Source organism: Sceloporus undulatus, chromosome 4 (genome assembly GCF_019175285.1).
Source record: "Sceloporus undulatus isolate JIND9_A2432 ecotype Alabama chromosome 4, SceUnd_v1.1, whole genome shotgun sequence".
Lineage (NCBI taxonomy): Eukaryota > Metazoa > Chordata > Lepidosauria > Squamata > Phrynosomatidae > Sceloporus > Sceloporus undulatus.
The window spans coordinates 140,317,533-140,342,827 of record NC_056525.1 but is presented as its reverse complement, the minus strand read 5'-3'; the positions used below and the strand labels follow the sequence as shown (position 1 = coordinate 140,342,827).

Here is a 25,295-nt window from a genome sequence, read left to right as displayed (position 1 = left end):
TGTGTGTGTGTGTGTGTATTGTGGTCTCCAGAGCTAGAGAAAAATGGGCATAATACAGTGTGCCCATGTCATATGCGGGTGCGCTTTATGCAGCTTTCAGCATATGCTGAAAGCCGAACAGAGAAAAGAGGTGGCACATCCCATAGGGAACAATGGGATGCACACCCATGGCGCACGACACTGCACCACCGCACCACCGTGTGCATCCCATTGTTCCCTATGGGATGTGCCACCTCTTTTCTCTGCTCGGCTTTAATTTAAATGGGGCTCAAGCATAGGCGGAATTCACTTTATGCAGGGGAGTCCGGAACGGATCCCCTGTGTTAAGAAAGGGTGCACTATATTAGCTGGTTTCCAGTGGACCCCAGCTCATAATGACCCTGTGGATGAGGCACCTCCAAGCCCCCCATCCTCCACTGCTCAGGTCCTGCAAATCCATGCCCATGACATCCCTGATAAAGTCTGTCCATCTGGCCTTTTTCTCTTCCTACTTCCCTCCACCTTTCCCAGCATTATTGTCTTTTCCAATGAGTCCTTCCTTCTCAGGATGTGGCCAAAGTATGACAGCCTCAGTTTGATCATCTTGGCTCCCAGGGAGATTTCTGGCTTGATCTGCGCAAGGACCCATTTGCTTGTCTTTTTTGACCACCCACAGCACTTTCAGTAATCTTCTCCAAATGAGTTGATTTTCTTCACTGACCAGCATCCTCACATTTGTACATGGTGATGGGGAATACAGTGGCTTGGACCATTTCCAAAGTATGGGAAGTCTTTGACTATTTCAATTTCCCCATTATCTAGGTTGAAATCCTTCCATGGGCATTGTTTTTGTTTTATGTTCAGCACCGTAGCAGATCTTCACTGCAGAGGTGAGGGACCTATTAAGATGGTCTCCCCTCGCCCTGAGAGTTATGAAATCTGAAGGATTCCTGAATGCTCTAGAGAGGATTTTCCAGCTGACAGGGCTGTCACTCCAGAACCCGTCAAGGGCCATTCACATCCAATGTTGAGTGCTGTTAAATTTGGAAGCATGGGAGCAGAAATAAAAACCACACAAAATCACTTTCAAAGCAAGATGGACAGGGAGCACTATCTTGTTTTACAGTAAATATGTGAGGAGTTTTACTGCGGAAATAATGCAGTTTGACACTGCTTTAACTACCATGATTCAATGCTGTGCAATTCTGGAATTTGTGGGTTTGTGAAATAGTTAGCCTTCTCTGCAGAGAGCTCTGGTGCCACAACAAACTACAAATCCCTCAATTCTGTGGCATTGAACCATGGTAGTTGTCCATGGCCATACCACCCTGAAGACACCCAATCTCGTCTGATCTCAAAAGCTAAGTAGGTTTAGTACATGCGTGGGCCATGGAGTTAAAGTGTTGTCAAACTATGTTATTTCTAAAGTAAAGATTCAGCTTAAGTCTCAGTCCAATTCCAGCTATATTAAATATTTTCTGTTTTAAAAAGAAATTGCATGGCTGGTAAGGGTTCTTTTGTTGTGTACAAAGTAATTAACTTGTCCCTTTCTTTTTTCCCCATGTAGTTGATCCTTGAAAGATGTGTTGTAAAACAAAGAAGAGGTTTTTGCTTCTATATGCAAGCCAGAAGGGCCAGGCAAAAGCCATAGCAGAGGAAATTTGGCAGCAAGCAAAGGAGCACGAGTTTGAAGCTGATATTCACTGCATCAGTGAGTCAGATAAGGTGAGATTCATATAATTGACAGCCATTACACTCGGGACCAAGTTCACACTCACCCCAAGAGTCAAGGGCCATTCATACCCACTATTGCATGATGTTGAAATTTGGCAGGATGGGAGCAGAAATAAAAACCAAACAAAATCACTTTCAAAACTGCCTTGTTTTACAATAAATATTTGGGGAGTTTTACAATTGCCAGTTCATTTGGAGCTGTAAAAATGAACATGGTCCATGAAGTGTGTGTTGCCCACTCCTGGTTCAGGGTCGCCCAGTGAACCTCATAATTGTGTAGAGATGTGAAATCTGCTCTTTCTAATTCAAGTCCAACACTATCTTGGATGCCATACTCTGCACCGAGTATGCATTGGATAGATAATGTTTTGGTGAATTGGAATGAGAGATATTAAACTGTGGGAAGTGTATGTGACATTCATTTTCCCTAGACATCCTTTTTTCCTAAGGATCCTTTAACTGTTTGTAACTGATGTTTGTTTCATCCTGCCTAGTATTTCTTCAATAGATCTTGCCTCAACTGTGCCTGTTTCACAGTTCTAGCCCCAGCCTATCCTTGGTTGAAGTTACTCATTTATACTCCCTGGAGTCCTTGGCATGTTTTTCTGCCAGGAAGCCTTAAGGAATCTTTTCATGCTGTTACCTCTTAACTTTTACTTGGACCCTTTGCAGAATGTAGAACAAACAGTCTGTAGCACAAGCTGCTGCTAGGCATTAAAACCAGTGGACTAAATTCTATTGTCAGTCCCATGTCATACTGTAGACCCATCAAATCAATGGAATTTAGGTATTGATTTACCAGGTTTCTATTGATTCAGTAGCTCTGCCCCAGTAGGGATTAATAATTGATTTTAGGCTATCATAGAATCATAGAATCATAGAGTTGGAAGAGACCGTAAGGGCCATCCAGTCCAACCCCCTGCCATGCAGGAAATCCAGATCAAAGCATCGCCGACAGATGGCCATCCAGCCTCTGTTTGAAGACCTCCAAGGAGGGTCATATCCATTTCTTAGACCATATGATTGTATTAGTGGCAGCTTGTTAATAATAATAATAATAATAATAATAATAATAATAATAATAATAGTTTTTTGTTAATTACAATTGTTTTATTGTAATCTGAAGGGCTGTAATATATTCAACTTGATATTATTTTTGTAGATTTCTTACTAAACAATTACAAAACTGTGACTTGACTTCCCCGCCCCAAGAAGGGTATGGGGACAGTAATAGGGAACTGGTAGAGTGGTTTACCATATCAGCTAAATCTTTCCCCTGATTGTTTAAGAGTTGTGCTGCTCTAGTAACTCAGTAGGTGAAAAGAAAGAAACCTGGTGCTCCCTGGATGTTTTGTGCTACATGTCTCATCACTCCTGGACAGTGGCCATACTGAATAGGGCTTTTCAAATTTCTGGAAAGCACCAGGTTGCCTACCTTGCAGCAGGTGGTGGCAACTCTGAATCTAGTTCCCATGGTAAGGCTGGAGCACCTAGACACCTGTTTAATTTGAATTAACTAGGGTTCCACTGGGGTCCAAAATAAAAGGATTGATACAAGTCATTGTGGTGTAGTGGTTTGAGCACTGGACTATGACTCTGGAGACCAGGGTCCAAATCCCTGTTCAGCCATGGAAACCCAGTGGGTGACCTTGGACAAATCTTGCTGTCTCAGCCTCAGAGGACAGGAAAGGCAAAAACCTCTCTGAGCAAATCCTGCCAAGAAAACCTTGTGGTAGTCTCACCATAAGTCAGAAAGTCAACAACATCAAACTTGTACAATCAGAATTAATGTATTGACGTTGAAAGATCATGTTCAAAAAGAGGAAAAAAGCAGGGATCCAAATGGAACAATTATTTACTACAGGGACAGTTGCCTTGGAGGTAGAAAGCCCCCTTTAGGACAGGAGAAAGTGAAACCAGATTCTAAAACAAAGAACTTACCTACGGATCCCCTGTAGTACCAAATAAAGGAGAATAGTAAGGGCACTCCAGAGAATCCTGCAGACAAGCCATTGATATAGTCTGAATAACCTTGTTTACACATTGTCTACTGGCCTCAACAGGCTCAGGTAAAAAACAATTGCTTTTTTCAAAAGTGATTTACAATTGCTTTGGGTGGGGAGAGGAAGCCTGACAAATTAGCTAAAACATCAGAAAAGCTTAACCCCATGTTACTTAGTACTAATCTACTGGCCCCTACAGTCTCAGTTCAGAAACAATTGCATTTTTCAAAATGTTATCCATGCTGATGGAGGAAAAGGCCTGATAAAGTGGTTAAAAATCAGTAAGGCTTACCTCCCAGTTGTTCCTTATTCATCTTTGATTATGTGCGCAAAGACTTTGCCATTGTATTGGTTATCTTGTGTCATGAAATTTTAATTGTTTTTTTTCTTTTTTGCTTTTAGTACAACCTGGACAATGAAAATGATCCTGTGGTTATTGTTATTTCTACAACTGGAACAGGAGAGCCACCAGACACAGCAATCAAGTTTGTTAAGGAAATTAATGACAAAACATTGCCAGTGGATCACTTCTCCCATTTACGATATGGATTGCTAGGTAACTTGTCTATGGTGTGTTGTCCCTACCAAACATGAAAAAATCACAAATACATATTTCTGAGCAAATGCTTTAAAAAGATGAAAAACTCAAGTAGGATTTTATTTTTATATAGCTCACATTGACAGTATGGCTGAAGTACCACACAGAATTAGGATATAATTTAAGACTCTGACACAAGAATTTGACTGAACCTTTGGCACAGGGAAATCTGCACTCTCTTGTTTTGTTTTTCTCTTTAACCCAACCACCTGGATTTTAAAACTGTGCCTTTGCTTTATCTTCTTTCCATGTGCAAAGGCATCTTGTAGCACCTTTGAGACTAACTGTGCAAAAGAAGCTGTAGCAGTAGCATAAACTTTCATAGACTTGGTCTACTTCCTTAAATGTGTCCAAGAAAGTAGACTGAGGCTGCATCCACACTACAGAAATAATCCAGTTTAAAACTCTTTAACTGCCATAGCTCAGTGCTATGTAATTCTGAGAACTGTAGTTTTGTGAGACATTTAGCCTCTGTGAGAGAGCTATAGTGCCACAAAAGATTACAAATCCCAGAATTTCACAGCATTGAGCCCTGGCAGTTAAAGTGGTGTCAAGATGGATTATTTCTATAGTGCTGATGCAGCCCAAGTCTACAAAAGCTTATGCTACAACTTCTTTTACACAATTAGGGCTGGAACAGATGTCCCCAATCTGGCATTTTTCCAGCCCAAAAAGAAACGGCAAAATACAGCTCCTTTTTAGGGCAGAAGAAGGGCTGCTTTCTGTTGCAGCACCAACTTTTTGGCACTCTTGCAGTGTGTGGCATATAAACGGTGCACCGCCAGAGCATCATAACTCTGCCCGCTGTCTAGTTGGGTGGGCGGTGTGATGCTGGCTTGGGGGCGTTGTCGGGCATGCATCATCTAAATGCTGGCATATTGTGCTCGTCTGTTTAGCCTGTTAGTCTCAAAGGTGCTACAAGATCCCTTTTCATACTGATATTCCAGACTAACATGGCTGCGTTTTTGAATTCTTTCCTTGTGTTTTCTTTATGTGCATAATATATTGGAGAAACTGATTTGTTCAAATGTGATTGAATTACATTTGGAGTGGATGGCAAATAAATATGAATATATTAGGACCATAAATCCACAGGAACAAACTTCAGTTTTCAGTGGATTATTTCACAGTACTGTACATGTTTACTTGTCTGTTGAAACAGCAGACAAGTAAAATTACAAGGGCTTTTTCTTTGATTTGGTAACTTTATATTTTAATAATATTAGGAAGAACTTCCTGACAGTAAGAGCTGTTCGACAGTGGAACACACTCCCTTGGAGAGTGGTGGAGTCTCCTCCTTTGGAGGTCTTTAAACAGAGGCTGGATCCCATTTTGAATCCCAAATAAATAAATATAGGGAGGGGTACATACACTAGCCTCACTGCAGGCATCTGTGTGCTTCACCCCTGATTTTCATATAGGGACATAGGAACAGGGTGTGCGTGTGTGGCCTCCTACCCTGTTCTTACTTCCAGTCCTCACATGTTAAGGCAAACATCTGTAGAAGGTTAATATGGTGTTGTCTTGAAACAGAGCCAAATCTAAAAATGAGAAGACACATGCCCTCTGCACTTCAGAGATTATGACTATTAACCATAGTCCATTGAGCATATAATTTATATTTTTGTGTTTGACTATCTTTGTTTTGAAGGAAAATTCATTTTTTAACAAAAGATAGCAAAGTGGCTGCATTCACACAACGTGCTACATTCTAATGGTGAGTGCAGCCAATTCAAAAAGGGTAGGCTAAAAATAGCAACAACATTTAGCTTAAAGATGCTTTCCCCAATGATTATGGTTTGGAAAATAAATTCTAATCTTTTTGGAGTGGCGCAGGGTGGAAAATATGTACAAAAGGTGAGAAGTTACCAAACAGTGGTGTCATGGGAAAGGGACGTGACCATCTGGGCCAAAGGTTCTTCGTCCTTGCTCTACAATTGTTTAACACAGGGGTGGTCAACATCCAGCCATCCATAGTTGGATTGCAGTTCAGATCAGTTCAGCCTGCATAGCTGATAATGAGTTGCCATACAAGATAGAACAACTGGAAGGGCATGCATTGCCTAACCCTGTTTTAGCATGCCGTTTATATCTGCTGTCTTCCTGAACTGTGGGTGGGCAGTTATTTGATTAGATGGCTGCTTTGAAAGGTAAGAGCATCACCAAGGTTTTTGGATTTGAGGAATGTCCTTTAATCCAAGCTGCCCTCTTTCTTCACTGATGAACTAGTGAAGGCAAGAAAAGAGTCCTGGGTACATAACCAAATGTTATATTCTCCTGCTATGGTAAGGAGTTTATGCTGTTGACAAAATCCAAAGGCTCTTCCTTGAAACAAACCTGTGAGCTTTCCATTTGCTTATCAATATTCTGGAAGCAGCAGATCATGTAAGCTTCTTTTATCCACAGGTCAGAAGTGTGTGGAGAGGTGGTATGGTGTGACAAAGAGGAGATAAGAAAGGGAAGGAAGCCTCTTCATCCCTTTTCTTTATGTATCAGCTTGGCCCACCTTATTCCACCTCTCAAGCTAATCATTTCAAGCAATGCTGACAAAAGTCCAAAGGAGAGGTACTTCTGGATTGGCAGCTGTGTGCCAGGCAACCAGTGTAAAGAATGAGATAGTCCTGGGAAAAGGGAAACACCTCAGTTCAGAAGCAAAGTACTTCTTTTCCTTTCTCTTCTCTGAATCACCTCAATATTTTAGTAGTTGAGTGAGAGAGATGGCTAGCTTTGATAAAAGACATCTTGATTCCTAAACCCTTTATGCTGTACCTAAAACAAAACACAACTGGACTTTGCTGGCTTTGGATACAAGACAAAAGTGCAAAAGATGAATTGTGGTGGCAAATCTAAGATATTTTATTTTGTGTGGAATTTCTGTTTTCTTTTTGCATTAAGAGTTTGAGCATAGATTTATTTTGAAACTCCTTATTTGAATCTTTGTGGGTTTTTTGCCTGTTATCCTTACTTTGGTGTTCTCAGGTCTGGGAGACTCTGAATACACCTTCTTTTGCAATGGTGGAAAAATAGTAGACAGACGACTTCAGGAGCTGGGAGCACAACGTTTTTGTGAGATGGGACAAGCTGATGATGCTGTAGGGTAAGATAATGTCTCTGATGAATTCTTGGTTTTAACTTCCTCCCAAAGCATTTCGATCCAAATTTCAGTCATATGACAAAAAATTCAGTGGGATAAGGTTCTTTGTGGTTTTCTTCTGGATTAATAATTCCATTTATTTGTACCCCATTGTGTCCATGGGATAATGTATCCAAACAGTGATGATTACAAGCTTGGGAGTAGGTGGGTGAGCACGGTTATATAGTGGTTAAAAGCAATTCCTCAGACTCCTCCAAACTACCAGAGGAGATGATTGCAAATGCAAGATGATCTCCCTTTTACTATCAGGGAGTATTCCAAGCTAATAGTGTGCAGGCACTAGGCCTAATCCTGTTGGAGCAAGTTGTGATGGCTCTACTTTAGGAAGTTCAACTTAATAAGCCTCAACTGTTGTGCTCCCCTGTGTTCTTTTACCTGTTGGCTGTGCAAGCCAAAAAGCATTCCAGGTGCTTGAATGCAGCTGCCTTTTTATTTTCTTGTCTTCTTGCAACATAGAGCTGCAGGGAAAGAAGAGTGTCCTATGTCTTAAGCTTGCAGGAAAATGAAGTGGTAATTGGGAGGAGGGCAGGTAAAAGACCAGCACAGGACTTTCAGTGAGTAAATGATTTAGTCCTTGACAGCATATCTTCTGATGGAGAAGGGCTCTAGTCTGTTCTTTTGAGTATCCTTTAATAATAAGCCATTGCATCTCAGTGTTGTGTTTATGCCAGTACCTTCAATTTTTTTTTAATTAAAAAAGTTTTTATTTCTTTGTTTCAGTTTGGAATTAGTAGTTGAACCATGGATTGCTAACCTTTGGATTGCCCTCAATCAAGAATTTTCATCAAAAAAAGAAGACACAAACCATAATACATCTCCTTGTGCCAACACAGTTTCTAACTTATGCGTAGTTTCCAAAGTAGAATGTTTGAAAATAGAGGATTCTGAATTGAAGACTGGTCTTTTAACCAAAGCAAATATTTCCTCAAAACTTTCCACTCAACACTCTCAGCCTTCACTTTCTCAATCTGTACCTCCACTTTCACAGTCCACTCTCAATGTTCCTGCTTTACCTCCAGAATACCTGGAACTGTGTTTTCAAGAAAGCTCTGACCAGGTAATGTCTTCTATGGTGAAAATATCTCTAGCTTCAGATCTTTTGGAATTTTTCATATCTGAACTCAGTTTGTATGTGGGGAGATGCTGTGCATGATAGGTTTGTCACTACCTGCTCTGCAGGCAGCAAAGCTATTGCTCAGGACTGGCTTACATGGCTGATGGAAATAGTGCATGTGAGATGTGGGTGTTCATGTTCTATCCTTGGAACTCTTTCATTCTTGAAAATTTCCAGCAGGAAGTAATCAGGAATTGCTGCTCCTCATTTCTGTTTTCTATTGAGAACAGCTTCCTTGTGAAGCCACTTTAGCTTCCTTCTCTTTGATGCCAGTGTCCTAACAGCTGCACTCATGGGCCCTGTACAGACAGGCCAAAATAAAGCTGCTTAAGGTCACTTTGGAGGTATGGTGTTTCAATGATGCATGAGTCCTAAGAATCTGGGAGCTGTGCCAAAGCTGCACTCCAATCCTTAGGGCTGGAGCGTGGATTTGGTGCGGCTTCTCAACTCTTAGGGCGTATGTATCATTTAAACAGCATACCTCCAAAGTGACTTGAAGCAGCTTTATTTTGGCTTGTCTGTATCAGGCCATAGAAAGCAAGAAAAGTCTGCTAGCCTGGTGGCCAACAGTTCTAGAGCACAGCTACCTTGAATCTGTTTGCTCAGTCTATGGCTTGTTCTGACTCTCTTAGTAACCCTCTGTAGTCTCACAAGGTTAGCTAAATTAGCAGGGTTATGTGGGAAGAGAGTGCCATTTAACCTAAATCCAATTGTTAGTCCTATCTGAATCAGTAGGAAGTTGCTAGGACAACACTTGATTCAGAGAGTGTAGTCTAATTCATATATGTTTCATATGCACCTTATAAACATAGCCTGAAGGTAATTTTATACACAATATTTTGAATAATTTTGTGCATTAAACAAGTGTACACTGAACCATCTGAAAGCCAAGCTGTCACTAGCTCAACCACACACAAAAATTATTTTGGTTTTTGGAATATTTTGGATTTCAGAGTTCTGGATAAGGGAGACTCAACTTGTAACTAGGAAGAGTATTTATAACTGTCTATCTTTTGACTTCATCTGCTTTTCTAATCATTCTGATGTCGTCTTTTCTAATAAAATAAGTATATGAAGCCCTGGTGAGCCAAAAAAGAGAACCATTTCAATTCATTAATTGTTTATAAAATGTGATTTTGTATCTTTATTGTGTTTGCTCTTGCTTTTTTTGGCGCTTGTGTATGTCAACATTAGAAAAATTATTTATGAACAGCCGTTAAAATATTTTTTTGAAGAACGAACACCTTCCAAGTCCTGTTTAAATCTGATTGACAGTTAAGTAGGAGCTAAACTCTTTTGTTGATATCAGTGAGATGCAAGAGATTTCTTTGGCAGGATCATGCTGATACACTGTGATAGTTAAACATAGCAGTTGTACAAATTATGTGCTTATTTCTTCAGTCTAAACTTGCATCAGCTTGTTTTCAGGATACTGGCCTGCCTTGTGTTTCAGAGAGCTCCGTTTTCCAAGTTCCTGTCACCAAGGCTGTTCAACTTACTAAGGATGATGCAATAAAAAAGACTTTGCTGGTAGAACTTGATATATCTGTGAGTTGAATTTATTGTTCTGCCTACTTTTAACTTTTTGGATTGGGTGGTGATGATGAATGTAGTGTACAAGTAAACAATCTGAGAAGTGTGTTTCAAACTTGAAGGATACTATTTTATAAGTGGGACCTGCAATAAGTGTATTTATTAATATTTACATTTCAACTTGTGCTCAAAGCAGCTACAAAGCAATGCTGGAATATTTCTTGAGAGACAGTGTGGTATAGTGGTTTGAGCATTAGAATATGACTCTGGAAAACAGGGTTTGAATTCCCACACAGCCATGGACCCACACTAGGTGACCTTGGGCAAGTTATATTTTCTCAGCTTTAGGAATGGCAATAGCAAACTTCCTTTGAAGAAATTTGCCAAGAAAACACTGTGATAGGCTCGCCTTAGGGACTCCATAAGTTAGAAACAACTTAAAGGCACACAACACACACACACACAGAGAGAAAACTTTGGTGATGATTCATTATGGTAGAGGGAGTAATACTTAGACAGAGGGGAGAGAAATGCACATAAATTTAAAGTACTGTTTAAACTTACATTTTTAATTGATGTTTTTAAAACAGAAAACAACATTTAGCTATCATCCTGGAGATGCCTTTAATGTAATATGTCCCAACTATACCAGTGAGGTTGATGAACTTCTCAGTATCTTGGGTCTCTTGGAGAAGAAAGATTTCTTTGTGTGCTTGAAGGTTAAATCAGGCACTAAAAAGAGAGGTAGGTTTTGTATGTGTACCAAGGATTTCTTTGTATGTGATAACCAACCTTTTAAAATTAGTGCACACTTAATGTCTCTATTTCCCTTTTGTCTGAAGACCAAAGATGCTGGTTCTCATACAGTCAGGAGTTCTGTACGAACACTGTACAGTGGACCCTTGGTATCCACTGGGGTTTGGTTCCAGGATCCCCCATGAATACCAAAATCCATAGATACTCAAGTCTCATTAAATACAATAGTGTATGTCTATTATAAAATATGGCAAAATGAATGTTTACTTTTTGGATTTTATATTTTTTGGAATATTTTCAAACTATGGATAGTTGAATCCAGCGATAAAGAATCCATGGATATGGAGGGTCAGCTGTACATTTTAACTCCTTTGGCATCTGCAAGAAAGTCTTGTTTGTTTCAGTCCATAAGTTCAAAATATGTGTTGGATTCCACTAATAGCATAATATTGCTATTAAGGAAAAGATGCACAAAAATAAAATTGTTGTGCATTCTCTTCCTCTTTGAAATTTGGCATATCTGATGCACTGAGAGAATAATAGAATGCCTGATAATATAATCCAGTTAAAATGGGCAAGACTCAAATTTACAAGGAGTGGATTGGGTGGTCCTGTTGGTCAATGGGAAAACAAATTTTAAAAAATCCATTTCAGTTCTCATTGTTTCTTTTTTCCTGAAATGAGTAGGTTTCAGTTACAGTCATTTTAAAATTAATGCATATGACTAGTTGAGATACCACCAACTAAAATGCAATTTTTGCCAAATATATTTTGCCTTATTCTTGTCTTTATATACAGCACAGCCATGTGCGTGTTTACTAAAATATAAGACATGTTTGTTCAAATTCAGCAAATTTAGTTTATTCCTTAGTAAATGTACTAATAAATATAGCCTTTGGCTGCATCCATGCAGCAGAAATAATGCAGTTTGACAGTGCTTTAACTGCCATGTCTGCATGCTATGGAATCCTGGGATTTGTAGTTTGATGTGGCACCAGAGCGAATGGCAGAAAAGGCTAAATATCTCACAAAACTGCAAATCCCAGGATTCCATAGCATTGGGGTATGGCAAAGTGGTGTCAAACTGCATTTTTGTCTGTGATGTGGATGCAGCTTTTATCTGATTTGTGTCTGCTTGGCTTTGTCTAGTTGCCCAGTTTATGAAAAGGAGCTCATTTTCCAGCTCTTCTTGGTCTCAGTGGAATTTTCCTATCTTCAAACTTTGGCTACAGTGCCATACATCCCTGAATTCAAATCAATTTATGTACCATTTATGTAAATATCTCTGGTCTGGTACTGATTTTGGGGGTGGGAGGGAGTCACTGTTTATTTTTGTCTGTTATAATGCTGGTAGGTTATTTCTGTTTTTGTTTTGTTAACCCGTTTCTAATTTGTAAGAGGACCTGGCATTTCCACCACATGATTACCAAGTAACAGCTGTTTTCTCCCTAATTATAAAATTTATTTTGGCGTTCACCATATATTATACACTAAACATGTTGGTATGTCATAGCGCTCAGTAATAAGGAAACTGAAATCTAGGTAGTCTTATCCATTTTTATTCGGAAACAAAGGTTGTCAGAATTTATCAGAAAATTTCTATTCTTATAAGTAGGATTTAATATGATATTTTTATATTGAAGATTTTCTAACTTGCGATCCACCTTCTGCTTGCACATTAATTTGTATGCCAATGAATACCTGCATATAAAGGATCCAAGGAAAGAATTTCAGGGTGCAGTTTTAGTGGATGCTGAATGCAGACTGACATGGTGTGTCAATATATTGCTCTAGAACCAGTATGAACATGCCCTTCATCCATTTTTGCATCCGTCACCCTCCTACCACAGGAAAAAAGCAATAGTTTTAACAGTACAATTTTTCCTTTAAATCAGAGCCTGCTCCTCCCTGTGTGATTTGTTTACAAGCAGAACTGCATTCTTGAAATTTCTGAAAGACTGCCAGGATGACTTAGTCCATTTGTAAACACACTGGGAACATGCACCTTTTTTTCAAGGAGAAATTGTGCTTTTAAATGTACAACACCATTCTAAGATGCAAAATCCATGGAAGAATCCTGGCCTTCATCCAAGGCCTGTCCTGGTCTAGATCAGTGTGTCTTAAGCTGATTTGAGGAACCAGCTATCTCTTCCTCCAGTCTGCCAGGGAGCAGCACCATATTTGTGCACTTTGGTTACTTCTGTTTCTTTTCTGGAAACTCACTAGGAATTAGCAACTAATGGCTTGGGGACCAGCACTGGTTTATGACCACAGTTTTTAGTAACTTGCTCTAGAAGACATTCAGCTCTTGGGAGTAGTGGAAAAGCTGGCTTTCAAGCTTGTCCACAATTTCTTTGAATAAAGGAATTTTTTATAAGCTTGCAAGAAGTCCTGTGGTTCTCTGAATAGATTGAAAAACTCTTGCTTTATAGTATAATTTGAATATTCTAGGAGACAGCATTACAATTAACCCCCAAGTAATTATATGGAAGAGCAAATCTATTTCTCATTATGTTCTCAGTTTTAATATATATTGTTTTCTTTTAAACAGGAGCGGCTTTGCCACAACACATACCTGAAAAGAGTACTGTGAAATTCATTTTGACATGGTGTCTGGAAATAAGAGCAGTTGTCAAAAAGGTTTATTTTCTCCTTTCTCTTTTCAAATATTGATATTTTCAAGTAAACATTACTGGCTTACAAGCTTGGTAGTTTGTAAAAGGTGGTTTCTGTATGTATCTTTGAAGCATGCTGCTCATCTTCTGTTGTTCATGTTTGAGTTTGCAGTAGTAAGCCTTGAAGCGTGTAATTATGTGTAGGTAATATATTTACTGTCTTTGTCAGCAATTTCTGTCCCAGTATATATTTGGCTGATGTTGAGAGGAATCCATTCTCGTCATACTTGCCATTCTTATTTTTTGTCATTTCTGCTGAGCAGAATGGAATCTTACAAAAAGCTTTTTTAAAAAGTAGCTGTTATCTGGCTTCAAGCCACTTAATCAAGGTGAACTGCTAACATCCTTGTGAATTATTATTATTATTATTATTATTATTAACCTTTATTTATAAAGCGCTGTAAATTTACACAGCGCTGTACATACAATCTTTTTAATTGGACGGTTCCCTACCCTCAGGTTTGTGAACATTTAATTACTAAGTGGGAAATCTGACTCTTGGTATGCCCAAAAGTCAATGAATGAGATTCCACTAGGTTGGACGTCCCATACTAACCTGGTAGTAGCTAGAAATTCCAACACTTACAGTAGCCATCTATTCAGGAAGTCCCTTTCAGTTCCTTCAGTATTGCTCAGTTGCTCTCTCTCAACCAAAGCCTAGCTTCATTTTGGAGCTGGAGAGGGAAAGAAAGCCAAAGCATGCATCTTGTTACGTTTTCTTATTCCTCTCTCTGCCAGTTTCCTGCACAAATGATATGTTAGAGGGATGGTGAATGAAGAAGGGGACTGTAGGTTAAAAGAGGGCTGGAAGCAGGATTTCTATGGGTGGTTGTAGTAGCTGTTGAAACTGCTATTTGTTACAGTCACCTTGCTATGCAAAATCACGGTTTTAAAAAAGGAGTAAAGCAACAACCTTTAAAACCCTTTCTAGACCTCTTTTCTAAGATTCATAGTGGTAAAAGATAAAACAACCTACCATCTCTCTGCTAACTAATGGAACAGTGTCAAACGTGATCATATTTTGGTGCCAGTGTAGTCCACTTGGTGGCAGCAATGAACAACCCTAGAGAAGTATCCCATAACTGATTTATATTTATTCTTCTAAGACCAGTAAAGTATATTGCCGAAAAGGTACTACCAAAAGCAGTTGTGCTATTTGCTTGTTACATAGCATGATCTCCTTACCGTTTTCTTTAACTTGTTTCTGTTAACCACTTCAATGATAGTTCAGTGTGCAATCTTTGGACAAGGTACTCTGTCAGCCTACACAGGCATAGTCAATGTGCCAGGTACAAACATTTTACAAAATGGCCTCTATTCACTCTTCCTTCAGACTAGAAATCACCGACATTATAACAACTGTAGTATCAAGAACAACATGAAAAGAGTCTTTTAGCAAGTTTGTTGCAAGGGTAAAATGGGATAATCCCACATTGCATCCCCAAGTTCCTTTGATAGAAGGCATTCTGACAGAGAATACAGTGGGCCTTGGTATCTGCTAGTGTTTGGTTCCAGGATCCCTTCATGGATACCCAAATACATGGATGCTCAATGGGTGTCCATTAAATAATGGATGTCCATTAAATACAATGGCAGAGTAAAACAGTGCCCCCTACTTAAAATGGCAAAATCAAGGTTTGCTTTTTGGAATATATGTGTATGTGTGTATGTGTATTTCAAACCATGGATGGTTGAATCCGTGGATAAAGAATCTGTGGATATGGAGGACCAAGAGTACTATTGAGGGGCATGTTTATGTTACTGAAGAAGAATCTTTCAAATAGTATGACTCAACCTGTTAAATACCACCTCTTTTTTTCTGCTAGGCATTTTTGCGGTCTCTGGTAGAATATACTACTGATATTGGAGAAAAAAGGAGACTTCAAGAGTTGTGTAGTAAGCAAGGATCCTCTGATTATAACACTTTCATAAGGAATGCTGGTGTCTGTTTGTTGGATTTACTTCATACTTTCCCAACTTGCCAGCCTCCACTTAGTCTTCTGATTGGTGAGTATGGACTATAGCACTAGGTATCTGAAAATGTAGAATCACTTTGATACATTAGAAATAAGATTCAACAGTGGCAGTAAAGACAAAACAAAAAACAGTGCTATAGAAACTTACATATGAGCGTGTACTTTATGCATCTTGGCACGTTCTCAAATAATTAGAAGATTTGTGGGTCAGACCAAATATTCACCTAGCCCAGAACTCTTTGAACAATGTCCAGCTTGTTTCCCATAGGAATCACTGTCCCTTGTAGATTGGCTTCAGACATCTGGTAATTAGTAGTATGCTGTCATTTGAACTTGCATATACACTGCAGCTTAAAGCCATATATAGACCTATCCTCCATGAATTTGTTATATCTTTTTTAGTGCTATCTGCACTACAGCCTATTATATATATATATATATATATATATATATATATATAATAGTGTTCTTGCTCATAAGTAGTTGTATATCTACAGTATAGCATTTTTGATGCCAGTTAGGTTTTTTCCTCCTGAAACCTATACATGGATATATCTGCCTCAAAATGCTACAAGTCAGCATATCTGCACTACCACTTGTGTGTTTGTTTTAAATGAAAGCAGCTAAACCCGATAAGTGAATACTGCAGGTTATTTTTGAACATAAGTATATAGAGAGTGAGTCCAATTTAGTTTATGTAGTGGAATGAACCGCAATATCATAATTCACTGGCTTCTGTTTTTCTCAGAACATCTTCCAAAATTACAGGCCAGACCTTACTCAGCTGCAAGGTAAGGCGATGCCTGTTTTTTTCCCCCATTGTTAATATTGTGTACCATTTCATATTTTCAAACATTGCATCTCATCTCCTTATGGATAGAGAATGCTTTTGCGATATGCTGTTTTCTCAACATTGAGAGACTGATAGATACTTAACATTTTTATGTAAAAGTAAAGGTTTCCCCTTTGATGTGATTGTCTAGTCATGTCTGACTGTGAGGGTGGTGTTCATCTCTGTTACTAAGCTGAGGAAGCCAGTGTTGTCAAAGATGACTTTCTGGTTGTGTGGCCAGCATGACAACACCAAGGTGCACGGAACATTGTTACCCTCCCACCAAAGTGGTACCTATTTATCTACTTGAACTTTTAATCTGGTTTCTCAGATAAAAGTATTTGGTGGCCTATTATACAGGATTGTTTTAAAGATTATAACAACATATGTGGATGCTGTGGTGTTCATTATTATTTTAAACAGTATTTATGATACCAAGATGGAAGATGAACTTGCAAAAAGAAGGGCAATTCATTATTAAAAAGTCTTGTATGACAGTAGGGGCTGTGATCATGGTAGTGGTGTTCTAAGCAAGTACAAAAAAAATCTGAAATTTGGAGTGCATAATTCAGCATTCCAAGAATCTTCATCTTTCATGTCTCTAGCCCTTATTGCCAGGAAGAAGTGTGGGCAATTTTGGGTGAAATATCAGGCAGAGGTGGAGATACTGAATAAAATTGGGTGGGTGGGGTGGGGTGGGGAGCAGAAGCATCCTGGCTTTGGGTATGGATCACAGTGTTCACTTTTTCTAGGTGAGGTCCGTCTTAGCTCAGACTATAAACAGTTCTGATCACAATTGCCTATGTCTACAGTGGAATAGTTGCTACTTATTATTTTATTGAGTGTGTGATGTTTCTTAATTCTTTCAATACAGCTCTAGTTTATATCACCCTGGAAAGATGATCTTCATCTTTAACATTGTGGAGTTCGCATCTCATGTAGGTGAACTGCGAAGAGGGGTTTGTACTGGCTGGTTGGCCAACTTGGTTGCCCCAATCCTTCAGTCAAGTACAAAGGGTGATGAAGTCCTCATTCCAGAGGTATCAAAACTAGATCCAACCATAGGTGTTTTTTTTGTTTTGTTTTGTTTTGTTTTTTTGTCTCATGTAACATATCATTTGTGCCTTTCTACAATAGATTTCCTTTTCTTCTATTGTTAGATGTTGTGGGGATTTGATACTGACATCTGCTTTTCATTGTAATGTCAATCAGAGACTAATTTAGCAATTGCATCAGATTTTTGAGTGGAAGGTATAGCTTGTATATGGGCCTTCTGTTTTCCTCAGGTACATTAATGATTTCTAATTGCATTGTAGATCTCCATATCTTCTCGTCTGACCAACAGTTTTCATTTACCAGACAATCCATCAATTCCTTTTATTATGATTGGTCCAGGATCTGGAATTGCACCATTTATCGGCTTTCTGCAACATAGGCAAGTGGTTATTTATATAAACAGTTTCTTAGTGGTTACAGAAACTTTTCACAGCACCTGGAAAACTGGTGAAATACAGTGAAACTCATTATCTGATCTCTGCCCATAGTAAGCAGAAAGATCCAGCAGCCACTACAGAGGCCTTGGTCTTGTTGCTCAAGTTCTCTTTCTGTACATCACACAAATCATTTGATGTCCTGTGTCATGTACAGAAAGAGAATTTCACCAGTGCCAATTGTGCAGGCAGGGACTGGGCAACAGAAGACTTAACCCTGTGAATGCTGTAATCACATGTGCCCCAGGACAATTATGTAAGTAGCTGGTACGTCTCACAAAAAAGCCCCTTCAATTGGTCTTTCTTCTTCACTTCTCTCTAATTTGGGATTGGGGATTGCCCTTAAATTTCTCAACCAGAGACTGTGGAGCATAAGCTTTTTGCAATCTGCGTTATTGCTCCTACTTAAGCTGCTCGTCTAGTGTATTGAATGTACAGTATATTACACTGGGCCTTTCAGTGAGCTTACTATATAATAAATCTGACTGTGCCTAAGTACCACAGACTTTTTTCTCAGGCCAGATTTAATGGTTTTTTTTTTCTGCTGAACTGCTCCGAGGCAGATTTGCTTGTATCCCTTACTTAGAGAGATGGTGCCCTTGTAAATAACATGGAAGTTGGGTCGATGAAGCCAATTTTTTGTCTTGTACCTTTTATAATGAGGCGTGCCAGAATTTGATTATTCCACTATTGAGAAAAATTTGTTGGATGTTCTGACCAATTCCATATCAGGTTCTTGTTTGAGGATAAGTCCCCTAATGTAATGTTGTCTGTTGCTAAATTTCTCTCAGAGGCAAAGAGGATTAGAGCTCTTTGTGTGTTTTAGATAAAAGCTGATAAATGATTGAGACTCTTATTAGATCTATTGATTGTAATAAAAGATTATGATGATGTAATCACATACAGGGGTGGGGAAGCATTTAACATCTTGCCGGGGGGGGGGGATATGCTTGTGACTGGTCCTACGTATCTCTGCAGGGGTTCCCAACCTTTTTGACTCATGGAGACCTTATTTCTATGGCGGATCCTCTAAGAGGCCTATCTTATGTCTTACCAGTTAACCGTGTTTAGGAGTAGTGTTGCTTTTTGTTTATTCTTTAATTTTATTCAATTTTTATTTCTTTCATTTTCCTGGAGCAGCCGCAGAGCACCTGGGAAGTGCACATGGAGCCCTAAGGGCTCCTCAGAGCACAAGTTGGGCATCCCTGCTGTAGAAAGAGAGGCACTTGTGACAAATCCATCAGGAAGTGGATCCCATATAATGTTTCCAAGTCTTTAAAAAACAACAACAAAGGGATACAGCTGTACAGGAATAGTAAAGAAGTTGTCTTGGAATAGAACAACCTGGAACAATCTTCAATGTAATAGGGCAAGGACGGGCAGTCTCTGGGAGTCTAAAAGTCATATTTGCCCAGAGAGGCATGCCACGAGACACAACGTCCATAAATGCAGTTTTCTGTACTTTTGCAAAACTAGAAATGACCAGAGGTTCACTTCTGATATTGCTAGGGGAAAACAGTTTAAAAGTCCCCACCTATCTGCACACACTTAGAAGATACTTCTCACACCTGGAGGTCTCCAGGACAACTGTTCATTTTATTTGGCCAGATTTTCTCCGTGTGTGAGTGTGCGTGCATGCATGTGAGCAGTCATTAGACTATATCATTCCCACCCCATACAGTCTTGCAACACTCTTTTGATATCATCATGGTTTTCTTCCCCCCCCCCCCTTCTGTGAATATATTTTTTTAAAACAGATGTCATCTCTTATTTGTCATTTGCTACATCAACATAAGGAAGCTATTATGGCTTTAAATTAAGAGTTTCCATCAGATAGCACTCACTTAGAGCCCAAATATGGTTTTTCCATTTCGATCTGCTTCATTTCAGTTTAATCATCAGATTGACCAGAGGTTCTCAAGGTAAAATCTTCAGAATATAAATTTACATATACTTCAAAGCAGGTAAACAACATCACCACTTTATTTGAATGGAATAAAACAGGTTAGGGAGTAAAAGCTTAGGCTTGATATGAATTTTGAACACTTTGTGGGGAAGGTATGGCCATAGTTGTATTTACTCCTGGTGGTATTTGCCATTGAGCCAGCTCTGACTTATGGCAACCCTATCATAGGTTTTCCGTGGCAAGGCTTATTCAGGAAGTTTGCTATTGCCTTCCTCTGAGGCTGAAAAGGTGTTCCTTCAATATTGTGGCTCTGAGGTCTGAAGAGCATAATAAGTTAGCACCAGCACTATACCTTGGGCCTGGAAATGAACTGAGAACTGATTATGATGATTTGCCTGCATTCCAAACATTTTGTAGATTCTTTTTAAAACACCTCATCAACCACGCCTGAAAATCATTGCTTTCAGAATTGATGAATGTGTTTGTACCAAGCACCCTAAGTTTAACACTTTGACTCTTTGCAGTTTGATGTTCCAAGCTCATACTTGATTTAGCATCCATTTAAAGGATTAGCTTGCTGTCTTGTTTGTAATTTTGAGAAGAGTAATAAGGGGAAGAAACCAGAGAAATATCTGTATGTGGAGCATGAAATTGAATTGTTGCAATGCCAAATGATTTCTTTTTTAAACAGGGTAATAAATTCTTGGGAAAACATTAATTGAGACAGCCAATAGCTGGTTTTGAAAATGGAGGGGATACAGATTTGCTACCATTATTACTAATAATCGGAACTTGTAATGTTTAACAAGCTGCTGTGACTAATTTATTCCATATTATTGCAATAGCCTGTGCATTTTAGTAAAAAGCAGTTTGAAGCAGCTGTGCATTGAAATTGACTAAAACTTTGATGTAGTTAAAACAGAGAACATTTGAGAGTTATAATGCCACTGTCATATTAATGTTGGTGCTGAATGAATATCTAGCAGTTGAGGCAGAAGATGTGCTAATATAAAGAAATACTGTTTGCATGAATCAGGTTTTTATACAGTTGTATTGAGAAGACAGACAAGAAGGACTTCATATCTGTTTGAAATGCTTAAACATTTATATTTCTTGGATTTCATCCATGAGGACAACACTTTATGTCTGACAACAATGAGGACACTCAGATTCTATTCAGATTTAGAGATGGCTGCATTTTTAAGGGTCATCTAGATAGACACTTAAGCATGTGCTCAACTGACATGTTAAGTGTGGTAGTGAACTGCAGTTATCCCTCCGAATTCACGGGGGATCTGTTCCAGGAACACCCACGAATTTGAAATTTCCAGATATTCACGTCCCCTCTTCCTTCCATCCCTCCATTGCTTTGGAGCCAGCTCAGCTGATCTAGCTCCAGGGTGACAGGGCAGAGAGAGTGAGCAGGGAGGGGGGAGGCTCTGCTTCTTCTCTTGGCCCCATTGCCTTGGAGCCTGCTCAGCTGATCGAGCTCCAGAGCAACGGGGCAGAGAGGGGAAACAAGTGGCTGTTAGAGAGGTAACATTAGCTGTGGTGGAGGGGGGCAGGGCATGCATCTGGCAGGAGGGGAGATTGCCACGGGGGCTCTCCAGCAGGGAGCGTATTACAGGCCCTGGCGGCCTGTCCACCCTGGCTCACTGCCGCTGGACTGAGGGAAGACCCCCTGCTAGCCCCCAAGGCAAAGCTAGGCCGGGGGTGCGAAAGGAGGAGGTAAGCAGGGACGGGAGGAAGAAGAGGGACAGGATGCAAAAGAGCAAGAGGAGGGGAGGTGGCAAACTCGCAAATAATTAAAACCGTGCATTCCAAAGCTGTGAATTCTGGCATCTTCAGAGAATGGAAGTGAGTGGGATATTATATATACTGTGTGGCCCTGGGTTGAGAGGAGTGATTCCTATGTTAATCTGAGTAATATTTTGTTGTTGAATGGCAAGGCCTCAGGGTGGGAGGATATGCAAAGAGGATTTGTGTCTGTTTAATTAGAGATCCATTAGTTGCTGGGAAAACCCTGACCCTGGGTGGTTTACATTTGCATTTGCTGGGTCTTGATTTTAGTATTTTTGAGGACTGGTAGCCAAACTTTGCTAACTTTAAGGGTTTCTTCTTTGTCCAGGTGCTTGTGGATTTCAATGGCTTCCCTGTGCATTCTGACCTGATAGTTGTCGATATCGTCCAGAATTTCAGTGTTTTCAAACAGCATTTTATGCCCAGGATGGTTTATAACATTTTCTGCTACTGCTGATTTTTCTGGCTGACCCAGTCTGCAGTGTCTCTCATGTTCCTTGATTCATGTTTGAACATTGCATTTGGTGGTCCCTATGTAGACTTGTCCACAGCTGCATGGTATGCGGTAAACTCCTGTGGTTGTGAGAGGGCCTCTCCTGTCCAGGAAGTGGGGTTCATAGATTCTTTTTGCCCGATCCACCAATATTTTTTATTGTGCTTCTTTTTTGTCCTGGGTGATGATTGGAGTTCTTATGCAAGTATTTGTCCATATGTGTAGGTCTTCTGTATACTGTGTGGCCCAAAGTTGGTTCAGTTTGTGGATGACCAGGACATCCAGGAATGGCAATGTTCCTTCCTCTTCTTTTTCCATTGTGAATTGTATGTTAGGGTGGATGTTGTTCAGATGGTTCAGAAACACAGTTAAATCTTCTTCTGTGTGCTTCCAAATGGTGAAAGTGTCATCCACATATCAGAACCATGTTGTGGGCTTTTTTGGTGCTGTTTCCAGGACTGACTTTTGAAGTGATCACAGGGCTTAAGAGGCCTTCCCATAGCTACCCCATCTCTCTGCTCGTAGAATCCTTTGTCCCACTGGAAGTAACTTGTGGTAAGGCAACGTTCGAACAGGGCTGTGATGTCTTCCAGAAAGATTTATCAGAGGAGTGCCATGGTGTCCATTATGGGGACTTTGGTGAACAAGGAGACCGCATCAAAGCTGATTATTGTGTCTCCAAGTTTAGGTTGGAGGTTGTTGATTTTTCCTGTGAAGTGAGATGAGTCCTTGATGTAGTGGGGGGTTTGCCCTATATGGGTTTGTAATTGTGTGGCCAGAAACCTGACCAAGTCATGTGTGGGGGATCCAGTGGCACTCACTGTTGGTCAGAGTGGAATAGAATCCTTGTGGATCTTGGGCAGTCCATAAGTCTTGGTGGGGGGGCCTTAGATTTGCACAAATTTTGGCACGTGATTGGCTGAATTGATTTTGCCAGTCAACAACAGAACGATACACAGATCAACATGGAAATCACTCCTCCTAACCCACAGTCACACAGTATGTGTGTGTATGTGTATATATATACCCCACTCACTTCCATGTTAGCATTCTCTGAAGATGCCAGCCACAGATGCTGGTGAAACATCAGAAACAAACTCTTCTAGAACAAGGCCACATAGCCCAAAACCCCACCAAAAATATGGATGCCGGCCATGAAAGCTTTTGACTTCACATGGTATTGAATTGCCATATGATTTGAGTGTGGCTGCCTGTTTCACTGCCTTCCAAGATAAGTAGCAAAATTTACCCATTCATTGTACATTGTCTTTGAGTAGAGCTAAGTGCATAAATAAATGAACTTTTAGGTAGTCACTCCAGACTGACAGTTAAAACTAAGTCAATGTATAATTTGTGTGATCCCCATAAATCATAAGACAGGTAAGCTGGATGGAGCGACAAGTGCTTTTTTGAAATTTCAGGACCTGCTTGGTGTAGGGCACCTGTAGGACCTTCAGATTTTTCTTGACTTGTCCCACACATTAACAGAATTAGACTTTTAAAAAGGCATAAAATCAGAAAATAAATGCAAATCAGTGTAACTATTGGGATGCAAAACTTGGGTGTGCATCATGCTGATATTTTAAATGTACAATATACATAGTTCTGGTATAATAATTATTATATTTTCATATTTAGACAAAAGCTCAAAGAAAACCACAAAGATTGGATTTTTGGAGAGACATGGTTATTTTTTGGCTGTCGCCACAAAGCCAGAGATTACTTGTTTGAGTAAGTTTTCTGCCTTGTGCTACCTGTTAATAATTTACCCTTCAGCTGTTGGACATAGGAATTAACATCATTATTACACTGATCCTTTACTTTGTCTTTCAGAGATGACCTCAAGCTCTTTGTTGAGAATGGCACTTTAACTCACCTGAGTGTTTGTTTTTCAAGAGACACCCCAGCTATGGTACAAAACACCACTCCTAAATATGTTCAAGATAATCTTCGTCTTTTTTCTAAAGAGATTAGTAGGATTCTGCTGCAAGAGAAGGGGTATTTTTATGTCTGTGGGTGAGTCTGCTTTTTCTTTTTTAAATAGAAGTTGGATTTGCTAGAACTTGTTAAACTGTTAACTGCTTTACGTTAGCACTTACAAACTGAAATGTTCACGCTTCTAACCCTGACAGAGGAAAGAGCTGGAAGCAAAAGACAGAAAAACAAAATTAATGGGAAGTCCAGGTGTTTTGGTGTATAGAGCCCTCCCCCCCCCCACAAGACTCCTGAGGGCAGTGTTTCATTACAGTCCTCAGCAGGCAGATGAGAGCTGCTTGGAGAACTTCTTAAACTGAAATGTGAAATGCAGGGGGAAATTGGGCTTGTTGGGACAAAATAATGAGAAAGCCAGGGTATGCAAGTTAAGGCAAGCAGAGGAGTTGAGATGCTAATAATGGGGTCATAATATTCTCCTTAAATACACTGATGACACAAGCATAATTTTTCTTGCTCATAAAGTTCATATGTTTACATGCGTGTACACAATGGACTCTAGTTAGCTGCTGCGAGAAATAGGATAATGGACTAGATTAGTGGCTCTCAACCAATGTTCCATTCCTAAGTAATAATTTCATAATCTGTAAAGAGATTTTCAGATGTGCTATTGAAAAGCCTGTGGTTGCATTTCAGCAGCTAGCATCTTGATATTGAGGGGAACATCTCATGAGCCTGTGGTGTGCCAAGCAGTTATGGTAGGACACAGAATTAGGTGGGACGAAGTCTGTTTCTATCTTTTTCTCAAGATGCTACTTAGTGAAAGGCATCCACAGACTTAGCACTAACACCTTATCTTTCCTGATGTTACAATTAATTCTTCTTTTTCTGATTTAGAGTTAACGACAGTAAAAAAAATTGTCAGCATTACTATTGCAGTTTTAAACTTTAACTAGAGTTACTGAGACTCTACTAGATCTTTGTTTGTTTGTTTCTTTACGCCTACTCCCAGCAATGTTACTTCCATTTTTATATCCTCGGAACTTACCAAGTGTAGTAACAGAACACTTGTAAATATATTAAAAGAAATTCAGTTTCTCTTCCTGTGATGGTGGATCTCCTTCACGGTAGAGTGGTGGGGTGTAAGATCTGAAAAGTGAAGGCCGACTGGGACTAGATGACCCCTCCATCACCCATTAGGCCTCAAGGTTTGTTTTTATTTTTGTGGGCACCATTTAGACCAGAGGTGTCAAGCCTATGACCAGAGTAGATTCCACTTACATTTCCCTGCTGCCCACCCGGATGGTGAGAAGTGCTATT

General features: G+C 39.7%; 1 protein-coding gene across 1 annotated transcript in view; it reads left to right on the top strand.

Moving 5' to 3' along the window:
- The window catches only part of MTRR (5-methyltetrahydrofolate-homocysteine methyltransferase reductase), a 328,893-nt gene that overhangs the window by 299,256 nt on the left and 4,342 nt on the right, over positions 1–25,295 (top strand). Inside the window, exons 2-14 of the mRNA XM_042465161.1 lie at positions 1,547–1,704; positions 4,119–4,272; positions 7,294–7,411; positions 8,189–8,525; positions 10,011–10,130; positions 10,706–10,859; positions 13,423–13,511; positions 15,373–15,553; positions 16,271–16,313; positions 17,229–17,394; positions 17,671–17,789; positions 23,682–23,774; positions 23,877–24,059. Of these exons, the coding sequence (XP_042321095.1) occupies positions 1,561–1,704; positions 4,119–4,272; positions 7,294–7,411; positions 8,189–8,525; positions 10,011–10,130; positions 10,706–10,859; positions 13,423–13,511; positions 15,373–15,553; positions 16,271–16,313; positions 17,229–17,394; positions 17,671–17,789; positions 23,682–23,774; positions 23,877–24,059 (1,901 nt within the window). The 5' untranslated portion in view covers positions 1,547–1,560. The remainder of the gene's footprint in view (positions 1–1,546; positions 1,705–4,118; positions 4,273–7,293; positions 7,412–8,188; positions 8,526–10,010; positions 10,131–10,705; positions 10,860–13,422; positions 13,512–15,372; positions 15,554–16,270; positions 16,314–17,228; positions 17,395–17,670; positions 17,790–23,681; positions 23,775–23,876; positions 24,060–25,295) is intronic.